This window comes from Cricetulus griseus, chromosome 2 (genome assembly GCF_003668045.3).
Source record: "Cricetulus griseus strain 17A/GY chromosome 2, alternate assembly CriGri-PICRH-1.0, whole genome shotgun sequence".
NCBI classification, from domain to species: Eukaryota; Metazoa; Chordata; class Mammalia; order Rodentia; family Cricetidae; genus Cricetulus; species Cricetulus griseus.
Genome location: NC_048595.1, coordinates 262,773,026 through 262,797,993, shown reverse-complemented (window position 1 = coordinate 262,797,993; position 24,968 = coordinate 262,773,026). Strand labels below are relative to the sequence as shown.

General features: G+C 42.6%; 1 protein-coding gene across 1 annotated transcript; it reads left to right on the top strand.

Moving 5' to 3' along the window:
• The first annotated feature begins 629 nt into the window (after positions 1-629).
• On the top strand, positions 630-23,119 carry Rpf2 (ribosome production factor 2 homolog). The gene is made up of 10 exons (XM_027402176.2): positions 630-734; positions 3,169-3,301; positions 5,993-6,030; positions 7,817-7,856; positions 10,745-10,826; positions 11,931-12,007; positions 13,559-13,658; positions 18,317-18,419; positions 21,153-21,297; positions 22,674-23,119. The coding sequence occupies exons 1-10, from the start codon at positions 712-714 to the stop codon at positions 22,851-22,853; spliced, it is 921 nt and encodes a 306-aa protein (XP_027257977.1). The 5' UTR covers positions 630-711; the 3' UTR covers positions 22,854-23,119.
• Positions 23,120-24,968: the final 1,849 nt, after the last annotated feature.

Sequence of the window (24,968 nt, the reverse complement as noted above, 5' to 3'; positions counted from 1 at the left end):
CAGTGTTGACCTCTTTGTTGAGTGTGAGACAGCACCTCACTGTGGAGCCCAGGCTGGACTTCAACTTTCAATTCTGAACTTCTCTCTCCCAATGCCAGAATTACTGTTTTACAAGGCTATACTGGATTCACCTCAAACCACTGAATTATACATATGACTATGTGCAAATTATATAACTAAAATTTGAGCGGGAATCACAATCAGCAGTATTCTCCGTATATCTTTATGTGAAACGCAACTGGGTTATCCACCGGTTTCAACTGATCCTTTCTAGCATTCTGGTTACTTCCCTGAAGATGAACTCTTGGTTCCCCAAAACTCGACTCTATACCAAGTCACTTAAATGGTTTACTTTCAGCCGGCGTTGGTGGCGCACGCCTTTAATCCCAGCACTAGGGAGGCAGAGGCAGGAGGATCTCTGTGAGTTTGAGGCCAGCCTGGTCTCCAGAGCTAGTGCCAGAACAGGCTCCAAAGCTACACAGAGAAACCCTGTCTCGAAACGCCCCCCACCCCCCAAAAGTTTACTTTACAGAAAACAGCCGCAACAACATTCCGTAACCAAGGTAACAGAACGCACGCCCTCCCCAAACGGCCGCCCGCCAGGCTGTCTACGGAAGTTGTGTTTCGCATTTCCGGCACCGCCTCTTCCGGTGCTCGCGGCGGCTTGCGGAAGTGAGCGTCGCACGTGTGTTTGCTGGGGGTCCGGTAGCGATGGATGCCTTGGATAAAGTCATGTAAGTGTTGGGGGGACGCGGTGGCGTGGGAGGGAGTCTCGCCTGGTTATTGCGCTGTGGGAAGGAGGCGGCCGACTGGTGAAGCGCTGCAGGCCGACCGCGGCCTGGGGCGTGGAGCCACTGAGGACTCTCAAGTGTGAGCCTGGCGGTGGGTGGAGTTAGGGGCGCAGGCCTCGGAATCTGGCAAGAACAGACGTAAACTGTCCTCACTCAGCTTACCCTGTGAAAGAGCGGTCGCGATAGTCTCGTGTCACAGAGCTGGGTAGAGGGAGCAGTGTTTGCGGTAACAGGCACAAAGTTTTCACTTTTCTTTTCCATTCAAATTTGTGCGCTTCAGCTTATCGCTGAGTGATGGTTCCGTTTGTTCAAAATGACTTACTGGAGTGGCCAGGTGTCGCTGCGTTGGTTGTTGCCCTTCTCCGCCACTGGGTTTCTCCGTGCAGCCCTGGCAGTCCTGGAACTCGGTCTGTGAATCGCGCTGGCCTCAGGAGATCCGCCCGTCTCTCCCTCCAGAGTGCTGGAATTAAAGGCGTGCGCACCACCGCCCGGCCTGGCTCAGTGTTTTGCTTTTTAAAAATAAATGTGCAATGTAAACGACGGTTTCTTTTTAGTCAGTAGGTTTTGTGCACCCATTGTGCCTCACCGATAAAGTCAGTAAGGTGCTGTTTACATTGACTACTGGTGAGTGATATTGAAAAAGACATAGGCGATAGAGTGTATAGCTGTTATTGCTGTATAGACACAGTGCATGCCTTGATTTGATTTAATAAAAAATACATCTTGAGTGACCAGTAAATGACTGACTACGTGGTTTTACCCATGGCATTTCATTGAAGGACAAGTTTTTAAATTCTTTGTGGGAATTATGCTGTATATATTTTTTCCCCTCCTGCCCTGTCCCAATACAGGAAGATGGAGGGTTGTGTTTAATTAACAGAGGAGACATTTTGTTAATAGATGGCATAAAACTTTGAAAAGTACCATGGTCATCACAGAGGAGGCAAAGTCGAATCCTTTCTTCTAAACAGAAATGTATAATAACATCCTATTACTGCCCCACCATAAAAACAATAATAAATAAATTTGTAATGGGGGTTGTAGATGAATTCTTACATCTAGTTCTTTTTATTTATTTATTTATTTATTTATTTATTCGTTTTTTTCGAGACAGGGTTTCTCTGTGGCTTTGGAGGCTGTCTTAGAACTAGCTCTTGTAGACCATGCTGGTCTCGAACTCAGAGATCTGCCTGCCTCTGCCTCTGCCTCCTGAGTGCTGGGATTAAAGGTGTATGCCACCAACGCTCGGCTGTTTTCTTGTTTTAAGATTTATTTATTTATTTATTTATTTATTTATTTATTTATTTATTATGTGTACCTGCAAGCCAGAAGAGAGCACCAGCTCTCCTTATAGATGGTTTTGAGCCATTATGTTGTTGCTGGGAATTGAATTTGGCACCAGCTAGTGCTCTTAACCTCTGAGCCAATACTCCAGCCCCCTCTCTTTTGGTTTTTCAAGATAGGGTTTCTCTGTGTAGTCCTGGCTGTCCTGGAACTCTCTCTGTAGACCAGGTTGACCTCAAACTCACAGAGATCTGCCAGCCTCTGCCTCCTGAGTGCTGGGATCAAAGGGGTGCGCCACCACTCAGCTATCTGGTTCATATTTAAGATTGGCCTACACACCATACCTGACATATTGCTTCTCTAGTCTGAGTTTGTAAAGAGCTGTAATTACAGGCGTAAGTCACTATGAAGAAACATAATAAAGTTAAAAATACTTGAGTTATTTCATTCTTCTAAAATTTATTTATTGGTTTTTCTGTGTAACAGCCCTGGCTGTCCTGGAACTCACTTTAGACCAGGCCAGCATCCAAATCACTGAGATAATGCTTGCATCTGCCTCCTGAGTGCTGGGAATAAAGGCATGTGCCACTACTGTCTGGCTTAAAATTTATCTTTATTTATGTATATGTGAAAGCTAGCTTTATGCTCACCGTGTTCGTGCATTGCCCACAGAAGCCAGAAGAGAACATCAGGTCCTCTGGAACAAGAGTTGCAATCAGTTGTAAGCTTCCATGTTGGTGCTAAGAACCAAACCTAATTCTCAACATGACTAGCAAGTGCTCTTGACTTAGTCTCTCAGCCCCAGAATCTTTAATAATAAGAGATTTGGAAAAAAAATAGTGCTAAAACAGTGTGGAAATAGCAAATGAAAGTTTTCATAAGGAACCAAAAACTGGCAAAACACATTTAAATAGTAATGATAAAACACCTTTGCTACTATCTTTGAAAATGTGAGTATTCTTTATGTTATTTAGTGATGGAGTCCTGCTTGATGGATGTCTGTTGATTGTTTTTAGGTCATCAGTCAAGTTGTAGGTGTGTCATATGAGGAAAATGTGTAAATTGTTATGAATTGTGTTTTTGTTTTTGACAGAAAGCCTAAAACAAAAAGGGCTAAGAGATTCCTTGAGAAGAGGGAACCAAAAGTCAGTGAAAACATTAAGAATGCCATGTTGATTAAAGGGGGAAATGCAAATGCAACTGTGACACAAGTACTCCGAGATATGGTAGGTACATTGACTTACTATTTTCAATATTGTATTTTCCTTTGATTCTGCATTTTTTATAATGTATTTATTTGTATTTTATGTACATTGGTGTTTTGCCAGAAAAAAAGGCACAGAGGAAGGGACCTACACACAAGGTGGGCTTCCCAGAAATAATAATGTAACAAAAAAATCACATAGGGGGGACCTAATCACAGGCAGGCTTCCCGGAAATGATACATAGCCTTCATTTGGAAGGAAGAAATGAAACAAGCTTGCAAGAAATATGACCCACTCGGTGAACCACAAGTAACCAGGATGGCCAATGGAAAGCGAACCACACGAGGCTAGAGAAGGCGGCAGGGGTTGTACAATAACATGGATCTGGAGTTTATTCTGAAGCCTGGGGAGACATTGAAATCTTTTTGGGGGGGAGGGGGGAGAGATTTATTTATTATGTATACGATGCTCTGTGTGTACACCTGCAGGCCAGAAAGGGCACCAGATCTCATAACAGGTGGTTGTGAGCCATCATGTGGTTGCTGGGAATTGAACTCAGGACCTCTGGAAAAGCAGCCTTCGCTCTTAACCTCTGAGCCATCTCTCCAGGTCCCATTCCCCCCCCTTTTTTTTTTTTTTTCAAGTACTGGTTTTATCTGTGATAAGTGTTGTGATGTGTGTGGTGCTGGAAATGGAATCCAGGGCTTCGTGTAAGCTAGGCAGGTGCTACCACTGAATCACACCTGTCAGTACAGTTTGTTGGTCTTACTAAAGAAGGCTGAGAGCAAATGCTGTCTGTTATGTTTTTGTTTAAATTAGATATAAAGAAAAAGAGGAGGAGCAAGATGAGACATGTTAAACATTAAGCAGTTTATTATAAGCCCAGCAGAGTAGGGAGACTAAAGGAGAAGAGGAACAGGGGTAATGGCTGACCGCCATTGCCTGTCACCATAGAGAGAGAGAAAGCGTGTAGGTGAGAGAAGAGCAGAGGAAGAAGCAGAGAGCGAAGCAGGGAAGTTGGAACTTTTAAAGGGAAGACACCGCATGTGCACTGAGGTTCCACGCATGCCCAGAGTCCTCACGAAGGCCGTAATGCGTAGCAGGTGACGTGGTGATGACGCAGTACGTTTTCATGTGCGAGCCCTGACTGTGGTCAGGGGACGGGGTCTGTCTCTTAAAGGGGTAGAGTGGATCAGCATTAAAGGCTGAACCTTTCACTGTCAGCCAGGAATAGACTGGTGTCTGATGGTAGGAGTGAAATTGATAGCCGGGCATGGTGGCACAGGCCTTCAATCCCAGCACTCTGGAGGCAGAGACTGGCAGATCTTGAGTTCAAGGACAGCCAGGGTTACACCGAGAAACAAATAAATAAATGATGAATGAATGACATTGAGAGCTAGTTAGACAGAATAGCTATGGAGGGCACAAGTTTTATGGAGGCCTGGAAGGATGGCTCAACAATTAAGAGCACTGACTGTTCTTCCAGAGTTCATAGGTTCAAGTGCTAGCACCCACATAGCAGCTCACAACCATCTGTGACTCACATTTCCAGGGGATCCAACGCCTCTTCTGGTCTCCATGCACATCAGGCAGGCATGAGGTGCACATACATATATGCAGGCAAACACTCATTCATGTAAAATAAAATCATTTAAAATCAGATACCAATTTAGACAATGTATCCGATAGGGCAGGTTTGGGGGGAAAGAGGATGATGCTCAGGGGACATCTAATTTTAAGTAGTTGAGATAAAAACTACTTTGTTAGGCTAGCAAGATAGCTCATTGGATAAAGAAAGATACTTGCTGCCAAGCTGACAATGCCTGGACCTGGTAGGTACTCGATAAAAGGATGAATGATAGTCACTGTATGTGGCAATATCTAATAGGTACTTGGGTATTTAGGACTTGTATGTAGCTGATAGCATTTTTGGATTAAATTGAATCAGCTAAATAACTGAGTGCCCCTCCCCCCATCTCCTGTGTAGCCCAGGCTGGCCTCAAGCTAGCCATCCCCTGCTTCAGCATTCCAAGTGCTAAAATTCAAGCATGTGCCACTATGCCCAGCTTAAATATATGGAGAGCTTTGACTTCATTTTTTTTCTCCTTTCCTTTAGCCATGTAGGATATAGAAGCTCAACCCAGGTCTTTAGGTTTGCTGGCAAGCATCATATTCTCTGAGCTACATCACTTGTCTTTGAATTTAAAGCCCTTTGTCTTCACCTTCCAAGCCCTGGGATTACCGATGTGAGCTACCATGTCTGGCCTGGCTTGTTCATCTTTTTCTGAAATGTTTATCTGAATATTGTGGTGCTGAGAGGAAACAGCCTCTCTCCTTCCCAATGATCCTACACAGTTAAGTACATTCTAAGAGCAGTACAATATTACAGAGTATTATATAATGGCCATTGTCAGAAAAAGGTAGCAGTGCTCATTACTCCAAGACAGGGAAACACTTTGCTGAATATCATTAGATGTTTTACCAAATGTGGTGCCACATACCTGTAAGCCCAGAACTTGGGAGGCAGAGGAGGCAGATGGCAGTCTAGGCAACCCAAGCTACATAGTGAAATCTAGCCCACACCCCTGAATTGAAAACATCTGTGATGGCTCATGAGTATAATTCCAGTATTTGAATGACTGAAGCAGGGAGATTGCCATGTCTCTGCTTTTTGAATGTTTTGTTGAGAAAGTTTTAAATTATGTTTTACAGTATGCACTGAAGAAACCATACGGAGTTCTGTATAAAAAGTAAGTTGGTATTATTATTATTATCATTATCATTATTATTATTATTTGTTTAGTTGTAAAAGTAGCAGTTGCTTTATGGAAGATTTGGAAGAAAAAAGTATGTGATCAGTCAAATGAATATTTGATTGAATGGTTATTCTTTTTTAAAAAAGTTTTTTGAGACAGGGTTTCTCTGTGTAACAGTCTTGGCTGTCCTGGAACTGGACCAGGCAAACTCAGAGATCTCCTGCCTCTTCCTCTCAAGTGCTGGAAATAAAGGTGTACGCCACCATCAGAATATTCTTGTGTAACTGTAATATGCACATGCTGTATTTTGAAATAATTACATACTCACGGGAAAGTTGTAAGAAATATTAGAATTCCTGTGTGTCCTTTACCCAGCTCCCCCAGTTGACATCTTGAATTATTAAAGTGTAATTACTCTAAGTGGGGAATTGACATTGCTGTGGTAATTAATACGAAGTAAAGTGTTGGTTTATTTACTTGGCTCTTTTTCTATTTTCCACATTGCTTTTAGTTGTGTTTCTCTAGTCTTGATTTTTTTTCCCCCTTGGCAATACTGGGGATTGAACCCAGGGCCTTGCCACTCAGGGATGTCCATCCCAGTCTTCATCTTCTGTTGTGTGTATGATGCACATGTACAGGTCTCATGTCCCATGGTGCAGGTAAAGAGGTCAGAAGACTGCCTTATGCAGTTGGTTCTTCTTCCACCTTCCTGGAGGCTCTGGGGATTGAACTCAGGCTGTTAGGCTTTCAAGGAAGTGCTTACGTATTGAGCCATCTTTCTGTCCCACTCTTTGTCTTCTTTAATTTGTGAAAGTCTTATTGGCTGTGTCTCTGGTTTCTTCATAAAGTTGTTATTTTTCCTTTTGTAGTTAGTAAATGTCTAGGGTAGATACTTTGAAACTATGCAAATATAGTTATCACCCATCATTTCTTAGATGAGTGGATTTATGACTTCCCTGGAATACACAATTTGTGAAAACTCCAGTCCCTAGTATAAAATGGCATGGTAGTCTCATAACCTATGCACAGCTTCCTGTATCCCTTCAGTTGTCTCTAAATTATTGTGTGAGTACTGGGTGCACAGTTGTTCTGTATTGCTAGGGAATAATGCTAAGAAACAAAGGTCTTCCAATGTTGAGTACACATGCAGCCACCACCCACCCCCCAATATTTCCTACGCAGAATTGCATGAATCTGTGGATGCTAAACACACAAATTCTGAGGACTTTGTCCCCTTTCTTCCTGGAAACTGTTACCCATCCTGTCTGCAGTATCTGTGTGTGCAGTCAGAATGGTTGTGGTGTTCTTGTGTCCTGTCTGTGGGATGCTTTAGTGTCCTGTCTGTGTGCAGTCAGGATGTTATAATGTCCTCGTGTCCTATCTGTGTGTATATAGTCAGAATGGTTGTGATGTTGTAGTTGCTTCTTTCTGCTTGGAATTCTGAAGAAAAAAGTTGTCTATCCTTTTATTTTTAAGTTATTTAAATCAACGTGTGTTCAGTATACTCTTGAGTATAATACATGCTGCTATTGGATCACAGTAAAGTCTGGTCTCAGCATACAATGGCCTTTTAATAAGAAAATTTAAAAAAAAGAAAGAACAGTTAAACAGTAGAGATGGCTCAGCAGATCACTTTTCCATTATTTCTCCTGTATACAGTCTGTGTTCTTTTACTGATAATGTTATTTGTTTGGTTTTTGCTTTTAGAGTGGTTTTGGTTTTGGAGACAAGGTTGTGTATAGTCTAGACTGGCCTCCTAACTCTTTTTTAATATTCTTAGGAAAAATATTACAAGACCATTTGAGGATCAGACATCATTGGTAAGTACAAGCCTCTTTAAGAGAGCTCATATGCACTCCTTTAATCCCAGCACTCGGGAGGCAGAGGCAGGCGGATCTCTGTGGGTTGGAGGCTAGCCTGGTCTCCAGAGCGAGTGCCAGGATAGGCTCCAAAGCGCTCATATGGACTTTACTGGTGTGTGGCTGGGGAGTGAGTGGTCATGGTGCTGGCTCATGCTTGCCTAGCATGCCTGAGGCTCTGGTTTCATCCCCAGCACTCAGAAATAACAGAAATAGCTGTGTAAAAATGACTCCAGACTAAAGGCTTTGCTCATACCAGGCAAGGAGACTGCTAACTGAGCCACATCCCCACCTCTCTTGGTAGTTTTAATGAAAACAAAAGCTTAATATCTAGAAAGAGAAGTGTAAATGGACTTTCTTTGGACTGCCAGCTCCCAAATAATGACACAGAGACTTAATCTGCAGAGGATGGTTTTGAATGTATGGTCCTCCTTCCTCTGGTTCACAAGTACTGGTACTAAAGACATTTAGCACAACGTCTGTCAGGAGACTAATAGAACACATCTTTTTTTTTTTTGATATTATTTATTTATTATGTATACAACATTCTGCTTCCATATATATCTGCACACCAGAAGAGGGCACCAGATCTTATAACGGATGGTTGTGAGCCACCATGTGGTTGCTGGGAATTGAACTCAGGATCTCTGGAAGAGTGCTCTTAACCTCTGAGCCATCTCTCCAGCCCTATAGAACACATCTTAAGAAATGCATTCCCATTGACTTAGATCATGAATATATTTTAAAGAGTTATTTTTAATTATAAGTGCATGTGTGCATGCACCAGAAACATTGGATCTGGAGATGAGTGTGCTGGGAATTGAATTCAGGTCCTTTAGAAGACCAGGACTGAGGAGCCAAAGCTGTAGCCTGACCATAAATATTTTTTGAGCACTTCTGTGTAGAGTGCCATTAATGACATCTCATAACCTTGGTGGGGTTTTGCAAGACATTATTTCTGATAAATTAATTCTCAGGAAAGTTAATTTCTAGGTCATTGTAAGGTTCATAGCCTGAATTCATTCTTTCTTTTTGAGATAAGAGTCTCCATGTATCCCTGCCTGTGTCAACCAGACTGGTCTTGAACTCACAGAGCTCTACCCGCCTCTGTCTCCTGAGTGCTTCAATTAGAGGTGTGCACCGTCACACCCTGTCTAGCCTGAATTCTTGATTTTTCTAACTCCTTTCTTCACACTGGAAGTGGGTGGGCAGGAGCAGCTCTTTGCTCCATTTGCTTCTGCATAGAAACTTACTGAATGATAATCAGATTAGGAGCCCACCCCTCAGAGAGTAATAGCCAATATGTGTGGCAAGGGATGGGCTGTGGGGTGGACAATGACATGGATTGTTCTGTTTTACCTGTTCTTTGATGGTTTTCATTGGTTTTGAAGGGTTTCTAGCTGATTTTAGACTTGAACTTGTTGAATCTAATTTGCGCATGTGTGGTGTATGCATATGTGTTTGTGTGTGCAAGTAAGCCAGAGGTTAATGTAGGGCTCTTTTGCCCTCCACCTTGTCTGCCATCCCATTGTTGGGTTCCAGATGTGTGCTGCCATACCTGGCCTTTGGATCTAGTTTTTATGTTAGGAATGGTGACCTCCGTAAGTCGAGCAAGAATGTGGGATGTAGAATGTAGGCACAGGGCTGTCTAGGATTGAAACTTCACATTTCTACTCCTTTCAAATCTGTAGTGGAAGCCAAAAAATGCTTTTTAAAAATTTTTGTTTTGGTTTGTTTTTTGAGACAAGGTTTCAAAAACAGTGTAACCTTGACTATCCTGGAACTCAGAGATCCGCCTGTCTCTGCCTCCCTAGCGCTGGGACTGAAGGTGTGCACCACTACATCTGGCCCAAACAGTTCTTACATTGGAATATCGTAGCTCTGTCAGCCAGTCCCAGCCAGACATGACCCAGAACTAATTAAACTGTGGGCATAGGAATCTTAGAGCCACTTCTTTTTCTTGTAACAGTTTGCATGAAAAGTAGCAAAGTGCATTAAAAACTTGTGAGTCCAGTTACAAACATCCCAGCCAGTGTGTTACACATGGGTGGCTCCCCTGTGCATGCTGAGATGTGCTGTTGATGATAGCAGTGACGTTAGGTGAGTGCAAGGAGTCACTCAGTAAATGAAACACAGGAGGACTGCATAATTAAAATCAGACAGACAGATGGTACTTTAGCTTTTTTTTTTTTTTTTTTTTTTGGTTTTTCGAGACCAAGCTGGCCTCGAACTCACAGAGATCTACCTGTCTCTGCCTCCCGAGTGCTGGGATTAAAGGCGTGCACCACCAACACCTGGTGGTAATTTAGCTTTTAAATTCAAATTTTTCTGATTTGGGTTACTTAGTTAAAAGACTCAACATTTCAAGACTAAAAATACACAAAAGCTATGAAGTTAATATATGAAAGACCACTATCTATATTTGTATGGATATGTAAATATATATTAAGATTATTTTTTTTAAAGTGTGAGTGTTTTGCCTGCCTGCATGTATGTTCATCACGTGTGTCTAGTGATCTCCAGGGTCTGAAGGTGAACTGCCATGTGGGTTCTGGGAACTCTACAAGATCTTAACTTCTAAGCCATCTCTCCAGCCCCTTCTGTATATACTTATCTAGTTCATTACAGATTCATTAGCTTCTGTTGGGAGAGGGCAGGGAAACCCCTGTTATCCTTTATAAGCCTAAAGGTAACATTGTTTTTTGGTTTGTTTGAAGACAGGCTCTTGCTATGTAGCTTTGGCTGGCTTGAATTTACAGAATTGCTTCTGTCTCAGCCTTCCAAATGCATGAACCACCATAGCAGGCCAGGCTAAGATTCTTCAATGATGGTTCTTTTGTTTTTTATAGGAGTTCTTTTCAAAGAAGTCAGACTGTTCTTTATTCATGTTTGGCTCCCATAATAAGAAGAGGCCGAATAATCTAATAATAGGTGAGTATCATATTCTTTGTTGTTCGAGGTGAAATCTTACTCTGTAGCTCTGGCTGGCCTAGAACTCACAGAGATCCCCTGCCTCTGAGTGCTGGAATTGTTGGCATATGATACCACTCTTTAATGTTTTTACTCATAGTCAGCTCCATGCCTCACATGACTGATGTTTCCAAGGTTCACTGTCAACCAGAAAGCTCAAAGTTTCTGTGCTGCTGTAACTTTGTGACCTCAGTGGTAGACCCCTTGTCCAGCTTTTTGAAGGCTAGTGTTGGAATCCCAGCATCACCACAGCAACTTTCTGTCCATCAGTGACCCCAGTGTTGCCCTCCAGCCCAGGGAGTGAGACAGTGTGAAGTAGTTCTTGGTTAGCAGTCTTAGAGGACCATCGCCAACACCTTTGGGAAGCAGGCTTAACAGGAAGTGTGGGTTCCTCATGCTCTGCTTATCTATTTACTTATTCTCTGTGTCTGTTTGTGTATATGCAAACCACATGGAGTTACAGGAAATTATGACATGGGTGATGGGAACCAAAGTCCTCTGGAAGAGCAGGAAGTACTATTACCCCCTGAGACATCTCTCCAGCCCAGATACATAGTTTCTATCTAACATGTTTAGAGTCATAGGCAACCCCTTTACCATCTGTGGTCTTCATATATCTTGTTTTTTTGAGGGTGTATGTTATTATTGCTGACCACTCCTGGTATTGCTGAACTATACCTATAACTCCTGATTTTATTTAAGTATTATTATTATTTTATAATTTATTTATTTTTATTCTATGTGCATTAGGACATGATCTGTAGCCCAGATTGGTCTTGAGCTCATCCTCTTGCCTCCCCAATGCTGGAATTGTAGGTACTCACTGCCACACTCAGCTCCCCATTTATTCCATAAAGTAAAGTAAAGGAGTTGGGCTCAATTTGAGAGTGTAGAGTTTTTCCTTGACTAGTATCCTAACAATACAACTAACAATAATGTCCAAGTTTAAGAAGGGAGTGTGTGGGTTTTGATAGGCAGAGAAGGCACAGATAATTTGGGGCATATAGTTAACATAGGGTGCCTATTTGTGAAATCTCTGTGCTTAAAAAATGCATTTCCTTTTAGGTCGTATGTATGACTACCATGTGCTGGATATGATCGAACTAGGTATTGAGAAATTTGTGTCTCTAAAGGATATTAAGGTAAGAAACTGATTATAAAACTAAGTAGCATTTTAGTAATGTTCTTGGCCAATACTGGCATCTTGTGGTAAAAAAGTACTGATAGAATTTTATAGAAAAAGAACCTCATGCAGAAATACAATTTTACCTTTATTTTAAAAAGGGAAATGTTGGCTGGGTAGTGGTGGCACACACCAATAGTCCCAGCACTCAGGAAGCAGAGGCAGGCAGATCTCTGAGTTTGAGGCCAGCCTGGTCTACAGAGTGAGCTCCAGGGAGAAACCCTGTCTCAAAACAAGCAACAACAACAAGAGAGGAGTGTATTTGTAACATACAGTACATATGGATCTTATAAACTTCAGAGTGATGACCAGTCTTGGTTAGGCCTGTGATGTAAATACTGTCTTTCCTAAGTGATAACATTTACAGACAATCTGAAGTTTTCCAGTTGAGCATTGTTCTACAGTTAAAAAGCTCTGGCTGCCCCTGTATTATTTTGTCTCTCAGCTATTGAATTACCAGCATAACCCCTCTTCAGGAACCTGAAGCTACCTACTTTGTTTGAATGGGATTATGAAACAGGGAGTAGTAAAGTATGGCCAAAACAGCCTGAGAAAGGCAGGGAATGTCTCACTTCAGATTGTTCCATCAAATACATTATTTCACTTGGATCTTAAAGGTGTGAGATCAAGGCAGTTTCCCCTGGCTGGTGGGGTCTTTGTTTTTGAGACAGGGTTCACTGTGCGCTTTGGCTGACCTGGAACTTCCAGGGTAGACCAGGTGGTCTTGAACTCAAAGATTGACTGCCCCTGTTACTTGAGTGTTGGGATTTAAAGGCATTCACTACTATATACCAGGACCAGTTTTCCATTTAGATTTGGTGATTGGAACCCAAAGGGGTTTAATTGTTTAACCTTAGAGTCATGCATATGGTAGATAAAACGAAGCTTAGAGTTTAGAGAGAAAGAATATAGTGTGTATTGAAGGTTGTATTACTTAGTGGGGTTTGTGTGTTGCTTTGATGTAGGGTTTTGAATAACCCAGGCTGGCCTCAGACTTGTTGGGTAACCAAGACTGAGCTTGAGCTTCTGATCTTCCAAACATGCTGGGTTTACAGGCATGCTCCGTGTGCAACTGAGCTAGTGGGACTTGAGGCTCATGGTATGGTTAAATTATAGTAAATGTACATATTGCTCATTTCTTCAGCTTTCCTCTTAAAAGGGGACAGACCTTGAAGGTTTAGTGGCTTTGAAAAAAGCCTTTTGCCAGCTCCTGTGTAGTCAGTAGCTCCAGCTTCCTTGGGTTCAGAGTAGAACAGTGACCTCAAATTGGACCTGTGGGTTCAAGGCATGTCTTGCCATTTAAATGATATTTGTGATTTTCTTGATCCTCAATTGTGGATGTAGCAACAATAAGTGAGGTAGTATATGTAAAAATGTTGAGATTATGTTAACATGTATTGGCCATCTTAAAAACTATCATATATATTCTTTGGATTTTGGAAATTATATAATTATGGTGCTTCCTTTTTTTTTTTTTTTTTTTTTTTTTTTTTTTTTTTTAATCTCACAGACTAGTAAGTGCCCCGAGGGAACAAAACCCATGTTGATATTCGCTGGTGATGATTTTGATGTAACAGAAGACTATAGAAGATTAAAAAATCTTCTTATTGGTAAATATTAATGGAGCTCATCTCATTAACAGTTACAGCTGCTTTTGAGACCTACCTTTTCTGTAAGATTAAACTTGTTCACATTCTTTCACCAAACTGTACAATTCTCATGTCTTTATGCTCCATTCTTTTTGTCCTACTGAGCTTGATAAGGGTTGCATTCATAAGCATAGGTAGTGGTGGTGGGTGGTTTACAGGGACACATGCAAATTACCAGTGGCTGCAGCTACACTACTAAAGAAATTTCTCTCTTCTCCAGCAACAGTTCACTGCCTATAGTTCCATAAGGTGGTTTGGGACCTCTTTAGTCCCTTCCCCATGTCCTAGTTATGTTTCTATTGCTGTGATAAAACACCAACCAAAAGCAACTTGGTAAGGAACGGGTTTGTTTGTCTTATATATTCTGTGTCACAGTCCATTGAGGGAAGACAAGGCAGGAATTAAAGTGGAAAAAGCCATGGAGGAATGCCTCTTGCTGGCTTGCTCCTCACAGCTTGCTTAGCCTGTTTACCTTCCCAGGGATGGCACCTGGTACAAGAATCACAGCCGAGCCATGTGGTGGTGGCACACGTCTTTAATCCCAGCACTCGGGAGGCAGAGGCAGGCAGATTGAGGCCAGCCTGGTCTACAGAGTGAGTTCCAGGACAACCTCCAAAGCCACAGAGAAACCCTGTCTCAAAAAACCAAGAGGGGGGGGGGAGAATCAGGGCAGCTGATGACAGCAGCCATGTCATGCCTCGATGGTAGAGTTCACAGCACTCCTCCCTTCCAGCTCTTTGAGTCTCTGCCCCCCTCTTCACTTCCCTGAGTCTCGGACTTGAAGCTGAGCATCCAGCACTTATTTACTTTCATTACTTTGACCAGTTATGAGTCTGCAGTAACTGCTGCACTCAGCAAAAGATGCTTCTCTGACAGTGAAACTGAGAGCAACACTAATCTGTGGGTGTGTGCACAAATATTTACAAGACAATTTGACAGTAATGTCATGTCTAGTTAGCTAAACATCAGCAGTGCATCTCTACCAGGGCATGTAACCTTAGCCACAGGCTTTTGACCAAGTTTTTGGTATCAGATGTGAATTTTCTCCTGCAGAGGGGCTCTCAAATCTAGTAAGAAACAGCTGGTTGTTCTCATGACAGTCAAGCCACTGCTGTACCAGTGAGCCAGTCTTGCTTTGTGGGTCACTAGTGTAGCATTCGGGGACCACAGCTGAGTTAAGACTGTAGTTTTTATTTTTATTTTTTTAACTCTTTACTCTTGGGGGGGGGGCGCCACCCAGCTCTCAAATAATCACATGGAGACTTACTTATAAATGCTTGGCTTGTTTCTAGCCAGTTTTTCTTAAATTATTCCATTTACCTTTTGCCTCTGGGCTTTTACCTTTCCCTATTTCTGTATATCTTTTCTTTCCTTCTTATTCCATGTCTGATTATGTGGCTGGGTGGCTGGCCCCTGGCATCCTCCTCTCCTTTTTTCCTCACTTCTCTCTATTTATTCTCTCTGCCCACCAGGCCCACCTATTTCTCCTGCCAAGCTATTGCCATTCAGCTCTTTATTAAAACAATTAGGTGTTTCAAGCAAAGTAACACAGCTTCACAGAGTTAAACAAATAAAAGAATACAACACATCTTTGCATCATTAAAGAAATATTCCACAGCATAAAAGCACGTACCACATCTTTAACTGACATTCCACAGCATAAGATGATTGAGGTCAGTTCTCCACAGCATCACACATAGTAAGCAGGAGGGAGAGATCTTCCAGCTTAGTCATACCTCCATTTCTCTGTGTCCTGCAACCAAAGCTTTGTGTCTTCAGCAATGATGTTTTATCTAGTTCTGTTTTTTCGAGATAGGGTTTCTCTGTGGCTTTTGGAACTTGCTCTTGTAGACCAGGCTGGTCTCGAAGTCACAGAGATCCACCTGCCTCTGCCTCCCGAGTGCTGGGATTAAAGGTGTGTGCCACCACTGCCCGGCTATTTTTAAAACTTCGTGGTCTTTGCCCCAGGACATTTTTGAAAAATTGGTTGCATATAAATGTGAGTACTTAACTTTAAAAATCTGAGGTTATCAACGGATGGTCATCATAATAGACATGTTGAGACACAAAAAGCTCTCATATTAACTTGTGATTCTTTTCACTTGTATTACTGGGATTATAATTTTCAGAAACCAGTCATGAATAATAACTACTTTTATTTATTTATTTTTTTTGTGCCGAGTATTGAGCCCCAGGGCCTTATGACTGCTGGTCAAATGCTCCACCCCACACTACTTGAGACCTTAAGATTTATTTATATTTGTGTGTGTGTGTGTGTGTGTGTGTGTGTGTGTGTGTGTGTGTGTGCACGCCACAGTGCACACGGAAGGTCAGAGGACAACTTTGTGGAGTTGGTTCTCTTTCCATCATTAAATAGGTCCTAGAGATGGGACTCATATCTCCAGGCTTATGCAGAAAAGCACCTTTACCCACTGAACCATCTCATTTGCACTTTTGGTTATTTGAGACACAGTCTCACTCTGTACTTCAGAGTAATCTGAGACTCAGTATGAAACTTAATCTGGCCTTGAACTTGCAACTGTACTTCGTCCCAGACTTCCAAATGCTGAGATATAGGTATGAGCCACCAGCTCGAGTGCTTTTGAGAAGGGTCTTGCTGTCTGTCTCAAGATGTTTCAAACTAGCCATGCACTCTTCCATTCAGTTTTTTGAGTTTTGGGATTATAGTCCTGCTCTGTTACTCAAGGCTTTGTGTCTTGTCTCTCTCTTCCTTTTTCTTTTTTGCTTTGAGACATGGTTTTTCTGTATAGTCCTGGCTGTCCTGAAATTTGCTCTGTAGACCAGGCTGACCTCGAACTCAGAGATCAGCCTGCCTCTCCTCCTGAGTTTGTGTGTGCATTATGAGTCTCTTGAAATGAGCTTTGTAACCTAAGCTGGTACCAGTGTGCAGCATTCCTTTCATCTGTGCCTTCTATCTAAGTCCTGGGATTTCACAGAAGTATAAACATTGCTGCTGCACAAGGCTAGCTAGATTTCATAAACCCTCCCTCGTGTCTCATTGTCTTGGACTTCCATGAGATGGCATGAAAGACTGCATAATGCAGTGATGAGGGAAGGGAGTGGAATGGAAAAGAACCCTGAGACAGAAGCAGAAAGGTGGAAGAGAAATGCAGTGACAGTGTTATTGGTCAGAGGGAAGTTAGGTTTTCAGTATAAATAAGTCAGGCCACTGCTTGGTTTATGTTATGTGTTCAAATGAAATATAGTACAGCAGCCCTGTGCTTTAGAGAGAGTCATCATATGATCTCAGTGTGTAATATTTACATTGTAAAATGGCTGTGACACCACTAGGTGAAGTAACTTTAGGGTGTGTGCTTATGCAGTGTGTGACAGGAAAGTCAGTAGGGAACTGTCTCCTGCAGAGTCGTTTTCTGGTCTCTTAAACAGCACAGTGAACCTACTGGGGATGAACCCAGGACCTTATATATGCCAGGCAAGCCTTCTGTCATTGGATTATACACTCAACTGCTTTTATTTTTTTTCAAACCAGTTTATTATTTTGTGTCTGATATGTGTGTGGAGGCCAGAGGACAACTTTGTGGCATTGACTTTCTCCTTCCTTCTTGGGTCCTGGGGATTGAATTTGGGTCTCTAGGCTTGCTAGCATGTACACCTACTCACTGCGCCATCTTACCTACCTGAACTGCTTTTCTTCATGGGAACCCAGTAAACAATATCAGTGTTTAGATTCTGCCTGGCCTAATTTTTATGGCTTTTTAAAAATGTTACTGTTTTTTGTATATAAAGAGATAGTTGCTGGGTGGTGGTTTTGCACATCTTTAATACCAGCACTTGGGAGGCAGAGGCAGGTGAATCTCTGTGAGTTCTAGGCCAGCCTGGTATATAGAACAAGTTCCAGGACAACCAGGGCTGTTACACAGAGAAAGAGGACAGTAAACAAAGACTGGCCATATTTTGGTGCATGCATTGGGCTCTGGGGAGGTAGGATCAGGGTTCAGCGAGTTCAGAGTCACCCTCGTAGTGAGGAGCTTGATGATGGACTGATGTTACTAGTTGTTAGCATGTCTCAGAGCAAACTAAATAGGGCTGGAAAAGTGGTGCTAGGGCTGCCGGGGTAGAGACAGGCACACACTGGGACTTGCTGGCTCTGCAGCCTAGCCTATTACCAAGGGTACCAGGGAAATCCGGCTCCTAGGGGAACAACACTGGAGATTGCCCTCCAGCCTCAGTGAGCGTTTGCACATATTTCCCACACATCCCTCCTCAGGCAGGTGCACAAACAGACAACACGGTTGTTAAAAAGATAGCACTTTGTAGCTGGATTTTTTTAAAAATGATTTATTTATTTTTATTTTATATATATTGGCATTTTGCCTACTTGTATGTTTGTGTGAGGGTGTCAGGTTCCTTCGTACTGAAGTTAGACAGTTGTGAGCTGCCATGTTACTGGGTCCTCTGGAAGAGCAGCCAGTGTTCTTAACCACTGAGCCTCCTCTCCAGCCCCTGTAACTGAATTTAGGCTGGCCTTGGACTCACAGAGGTCCATCTGCTTCTGACTCCCAAGTGCTGGGATTAATGGTGTGCACCACCACCGCCCAGCTAGTTTTCTTTCCGAACAACTGAATATGTGCTTTCAGATTTCTTCAGAGGCCCCACGGTGTCCAATGTCCGACTGGCTGGATTGGAGTATGTTCTGCACTTCACCGCACTGAACGGGAAGGTTTACTTTCGAAGCTATAAGTAAGTACATTTCCCAGTGTTGTTCAGAATCCTCAGGGATCATGTTTCATTCTAACTCAAAGTTGGTTCCTGCCGAATGGATCTGGAGAATTTGCAGTTAGTAGTGGCAGGAGCTGTGCCCGGTCCTCTCTCCAATCGTTCTCCCTGCTAACCTTGGTCTGAGAAACTCACTTTTTCAGGGTCCCTGGTCATCTCTTGTGAGCCTAGTGTGTTTAGTAATCTCCCTTATGTGCTGTCTCATTATTATTCTTGACTGGATTTAGAGCACCAAGCCACAGTCAAGCCAGACACAGCAGTTTTCAAAAGTTTAGGTTTGAAAGCTACAACATAAAGAAGGTAGAAAGTACCAGTGACAGACTACATTAATTTCTCCTCTAGCATAGGCTTCTGCCATAAGCCCAGTGCAATATTAATATGAGTATAAACCCCAACAAGCAGTTTGTTTTGTTGTTTGGTTTGAGTTTTTGAAACACTATCTCTTGATGTAGCTTTAGGCTGGCCTATTACTCATTGTGTAGTCTGGGTAGGCCTCAGACTTGGAGTCCTCCTGCCTCAACTTTTTAAGTGCTGTCATTACAGACTGGAACTACTACTCCCTGCCATATTGTTATTTTATTGATGAGATACTGACATGCTAAAATTACCCCTTGTAATTTTACTCTTCTCCTTGTCAGGCAGTCCTTTTGTGCCCCAGCAGTATATAGGTTTACTGAGGGACAAGCTAGGCAGGGTCTGTCCTTAGCAGCTGCTTCCCTCATGGCCTCAGTCACTCTGCCCTTTCACTTCCACTGTGGATGATGGAGGAAGGTTGGCTGACCTTTGACCTCCTCCACATGCACTTGTGTGCTCGTGCACACATGCACATGCATCAGACTTAAGAGCAAGGGTAAACTGTGTGTACATCGTGGCAATGCACCTTTAATCCAGCATTTGGAAGCCAGAGAATACAATTGCTGAAGTCACGTTTTTGGTTAGCCTGGCAGTCATTCATGGTACAATGTTTTAATTTTAAAATCAGAACCCCTAGTATAAACTTTCCTTTTCATTTTGGGGGACAAGGTTTCATGTAGCCCAGTTTCTGCTAGTGTGCCTGGCACACACATACCAGCTTTCTGCTGTTTGCTTTCTTGAGCCTACCTTAATTGTGCTGTTCCTTCTCATTCATTACCCATGTTATCTGTTGCCTCTGTGACTTTTTGTGCCGTGATAATCAGTTAATATCTCCCTGCCTCCCCTTTTCCCCAATACTTTTTTACCTGTGGGAACATCAAATGTGGTTGCTAAATGTAATGTTCAGATTTTGGATTGGGTGTTTTTTTTTTTTTTTTTTTGGTTGTTTTTTTTGTTGTTTTTATTGAGACAGGGTTCATGTAGCCCAGACTGGTCTGAAGTCACTGTGTAGCAGAGAGTGGCCTCTTACTGGTACTCAGGTCTCCATTTCCCAAGTGCTGGGATTAAACCTGCTCCTTTGCAGGGCTTCCAGCTCTTTTTAGGATATAACTCATAAAACAGTTGGAGGGTGAGGCTAGTTGTGGACCTGAGAGTAAAAGGAGAGGTTATTAGTGACTGGGAAGGGGGCATGTTATTAATATGTTAATAATACAATGAAATTTTAGGTTCCACCCCCCACCCCCACCCCCACCTGCTTACCTGCTGTTCACTCTTCCTTCCTCTCCTGCTCTCCCAGGTATTTCCAGATCTGGAGTTGTTTGATATAGAATGTTGAAGAAGTTGTGATTTTGTTGTAATTTTATTTGGATTTTTAGATTTACTACAAGTTACAGAAATTATTAATGTGCCATAGGGAAAAGCTGATTTTGAATGGGTTGACTTAGCTCATAATGTTGGAGATGAGAATTTGTTAATTTAAAAATTTTATTTATTATGTATACAGTCTTCTACCTGCATGCTAGCAGGGGGCACCAGATCTCATTCAAGGTGGTTGTGAGCCACCATGTGGTTGTGGGGAATTGAACTCAGGACCTCTGAAGAACAGTCAGTGATCTTAAGCTCTGAGCCATCTCTCCAGCCCAGAGAATTTGTTAATCTTTTAAACATAATATTCTTCTTTTCTTTTTTCTTTTTCCCCCTGAGACAGGGTCTCACTATATATCTATGGCTTTCCTGGAGCTCACTATGTAGACCAGGTTGGCCTCAGACTCACAGAAGTCTACCTGCTTCTGCCTCAGGAATGCTGGGGTTAAAGGTGTACACCATTGTGCCCTACTAAACGTTACTGTTTCAAAAGTTCAGTTAAAATTATTATTATTGTGCTAGGTGTCAAACTTAGGGCCTAGTGCAAACAGTCACATGCTCTACCACTGAATTATTTGGAAGTAATTTTTATACTTGTGTCCCAGCAATATTGTGCCATTTCATTTCTGATTTTTAAAAACTAACCAAAGGGTACTTGGTATGAATGTCTGAAGTGTCTTAGGAAGAGGCTTGGCCTTTGCAGCTATTCCTGTCCCTATTTAAAACTACAAAACCCTGTCAACAACGATATTTCAGAGGAGGACTTTAAAAAATAAAAAAACATTTCCCCCTTATTCTTTTTTTTGGGGGGGGGGGTTGATACAGGGTTTCTTTGTGTAGCTTTTGGAGCCTATCCTGGTACACCCTCTGGAGACCAGGCTGGCCTCGAACTCAAAGAGATCCACCTGCCTCTGCCTCCCGAGTGCTGGGATTAAAGGCGTGTGCCACCAACACATGTCTTCCCCCTTATTCTTACAGGCTGCTGTTGAAGAAATCTGGTTGCAGAACACCACGAATTGAACTGGAAGAGATGGGACCGTCGATGGACCTGGTTCTGAGGAGGACACACTTAGCATCAGACGACCTTTATAAATTGTCCATGAAAATGCCCAAAGCTCTCAAGGTATGGAACCTGTAATGTGGTACTGTATTTGTTTCTATATTCTACTCTTTCCAGGAAGGATTTGTGGCACATTATATTAAAAAGATTGGTTAAGAGCACTGATTGCGGGGGGCTAGAGAGATGGCTCAGAGGTTAAGAGCACCGGCTACTCTTTCAGAGGTCCTGAGATCAATTCCCAATAACCACATGGTGGCTCACAACCATCCGTTATGAGATCTTTTGCCCTCTTCTGGTGTGCAGATGTACATGGAAGCAGATTGTTGTATACATAATAAATGAAATCTTAAAAAAACAAAAAACAAAAAACAGCGCTGATTGCTCTTCCAGAGGTCCTGAATTCAATTCCCAGCAACCACATGGTGGCTCACAGCCATCTGTAATGAGATCTGGCACCCTCTTCTCGTGTACAGGCATATATGGGGACAGATTGTTTTATACATAATAAATAAATAAATCTTTAAAAAAATATATGAAAAAAAGAATAAAAAAGTTAGGCTCAGAGCCAGAAAAAGACCATATCTAGACATAAGAGTAATAGAGTTGAAGAATCAAGGAGTCTAGTTTGGATGATAGTTTTCTCGTAGCCAGGACTGCCATTTTTGGCACAACCAAAACAGTGTGGGTGTCATGAAGACTGGATTGAAAGCTGTGTTTCCAGAGTGATATGTATGTTAAATGTATATTGATTTGTGGCCTAATCTGGCCTTGAATTTGGGATTCTTCTGTCTCAGACTCTCAAGTGCTGGATTATAAGCATGCACTACCAGGCCCAGCTTTGTTTTGACTTTTAAATTGTTTCAAAAACAGCTAGAACTGCTAGAAAGATGACTTCATGGTTTAGGAACACTTGCTACTATTGCAGAGGACCAGAGTTTGAGTCCCAGCATCCATCATGTCAGTGATTCACAACCACCTGTAGCTTCCTCTTGTTTCCTCCATGGGCTCCTGCACACAAACACATAAATAACAATAAAATCAGTGCTATCATAAGTAGACAACCTAACTCTGTACTTCTAGTGTAAATTGAACTGACAAAACTTCTAAGGCTAAGCACAGGAAACTGTCTTCATACATGACAGTGGTCAGTACGATGACCTGACATTTTACCCAGATGGCAGCTTTGTAGGACAAGGGGAAGAGGCTAGTGGTTGACTCTGAATGAGAACTTGCATTTTAAAGAAGTCCTCTGATTCCTAGAGAGCTGTGTCCTTTGTGTCATTGAGTCTTCACAGTGGGGGTTGTTATTAAGAGGTGTGTGCTGGATTTTTACCAGATATGTGGTAAAAGGCCACACGCACACACACATACATATATACACATATCCTGCACACATACATGTATATATACCCACATACCTTTTTTCTCTTGTTTTACAGCCAAAGAAGAGAAAGAATATCTCCCAGGATACTTTTGGTACAACTTTTGGAAGGATTCATATGCAGAAGCAAGACCTAAGCAAACTACAGACCAGGAAAATGAAGGGGTTGAAGAAGCGACCTGCAGAGACAGGGACAGAAAACCAGGGGAAAAAATCAAAGAGAATTAAGAAAAATTAGTGGAACCTAACTAAGAGTAACCACTTTCTTGTGGTTGCTTTCTAAGAAAAAATTTTCAACTGAGTGTTCAGTTTTCTCATAGCAATTGGTGTTTATTTGGAGGTTTTGGAGGGGTGGAGGTGTGACAAGACCTCACACTGTAGCCCAGGCTAGCCCCAGCCTCTCAAGTGCTGCAATTACAGTTGTGTACACCATACCCAGCATATTGTATATTTCTGTAACATAATTTATTACTTAAATTTTTTTATAAAATTAATTAATATGTGTGTGGGAGCATGTATGTCGTGGTTTGGGTGTGGTCAGAAGACAGCTGTGGAGTAGGTTATCTCCCAGGGGGATTGAACTCAGTCATTCAGTTTGTTAGGCTCTGCTGTAGTTAGGTATCTTAATTCACTGAGTTATTCTGCTGGCCCAATTTATTACTTATTGTTATGAACGGTAACACACTACAAGTTTAAAACAGGTTTCTTTACCTGTGCCATTGGGTCCCAGTGTACTAGCTATGCTTGGTGGTGATAGCCCTCTCTCCAAATACTTCTCTTTGTTTGCGTATGAGAATGAGGGGCCACCACCTCATGAGGGGCCATTCACCATCACCAGGTGATGCTGAATACAGTAACTTGGGTGATAGGAGAAGTGAGATGGAGTCAGTGTGAGTGCTTAGCAGGGCTTTAATGGGGGAGGAGGGTTTCCTGAGAGGGGTTGCCACACCGAGTGATTAGGAGGCTGGGGTGTTAGAGACGGGGGAAATCTCTACTGGTCCAGTGTGGTGTATTTGTAGGAAGAACTGTCTTGTGTAAAATGCTAGTCAGTGGCCAGTTTGTTCTTGGAGACATGGTGCCCCTTGGAGACATGGTTGAGCTGGTCCTTGTATAGTGGGGGTTGAGGAAAGCCATACATTGCTCAAGTAGGGATAGCACCACGAGAGTGGGTGGTAGGGAGAGACAGGTATACTTTCTAGTAACCACAGGTTGTCCTGTCTCACATTAGATATTAGGCAGCAGCTCTGCAAAGCACAAGTGACTTGAGCCACATGCACACCAGTTCAGTGTGAATCCCAGGGAGTGTGTGCTATATTCCAATACCAAGCTACAGCTTGACCTGGTTTTACTGTTACTGTTTTGATAGAAATCTTACTAAATTTGCCTGGATTGGATTGGTTATGCATGGCTTTGATTCCACCACTAGGGAGACAGAGGCAGGCAGATGCCTATGAATTCGAGACCAACTAGAGCTACACAAGACTCCATCTCAAAAGACAACCTAGATTCGTGGTTTAAAACAGTCTTTGAAAGTGATTCTGTGATCATTGATGCAGTACTGTGCTGTCCTATTATTTTATCCCTAAGCTTCTGATGATGTGCTAGTGCTTTACCATTGAGCTACATTCCCAGCCCGCAAAGGAATTTAACAGGGACGTCTGAGAAAAGTAGATGGAGCTCAGAACTGGTGAGTTACGGTGAAAGACGCTTCAGGAACTGGGTAGCCCTTGGAAGTGAAAGGTTACCTGGAGAACCTGGATATTTGTAGATGGAAGAGGAAGTAAATCAACCCCTTGGAGACCAGCCCTATCAGTCAGCAAGCACAGACACACAGGCATGGGGGTGGAGGTTGGGGAAAGCTACACATGAGACTGCAAACATGCTTTGTGTCACATGTACATACATATGTACACACACACTCCTAAGCTTTTTTTTTTTTTTTTTTTTTTTTTTTTTTTTTTTTGGTTTTTCGAGACCAGAGTTTCTCTATGTGGCTTTGGAGCCTATCCTTGCACTTGCTCTGGAGACCAGGCTGGCCTCCAACTCACAGAGATCCGCCCCCCCCCTGCCTCCCGAGTGCTGGGATTAAAGGCGTGCGCCACCAACGCCTGGCTGACCCCTAAGCTTTTTTGCTTGGGTTTGTTTTGTAACTCCAGCTGACCCAAAACTCACTATGTACCAGTCTGGCCTCAAACTTGCAGTGAACAGCCCCTGTTTTTCTGGAGGCTGTGTTGCCTGCCTTCTGTGTTCTTTCTCCTGTGAACCAGAGTCGCAGCCAAGGCTAAGGAGAGTCCTTGACCTTGGGAGTTCCTTTGCCATACCAAATACTAAAGGTGAATTGAGAACCAGCTCC

Coding starts and splice junctions, on each gene's coding strand:
- Rpf2 (XM_027402176.2), top strand. CDS start 712: ATGGATGCCTTGGATAAAGTCAT. Junction 10,827..11,930: donor GCCGAATAATCTAATAATAG/GTGAGTATCATA, acceptor ATTTCCTTTTAG/GTCGTATGTATGACTACCAT. Junction 13,659..18,316: donor ATTAAAAAATCTTCTTATTG/GTAAATATTAAT, acceptor ATGTGCTTTCAG/ATTTCTTCAGAGGCCCCACG.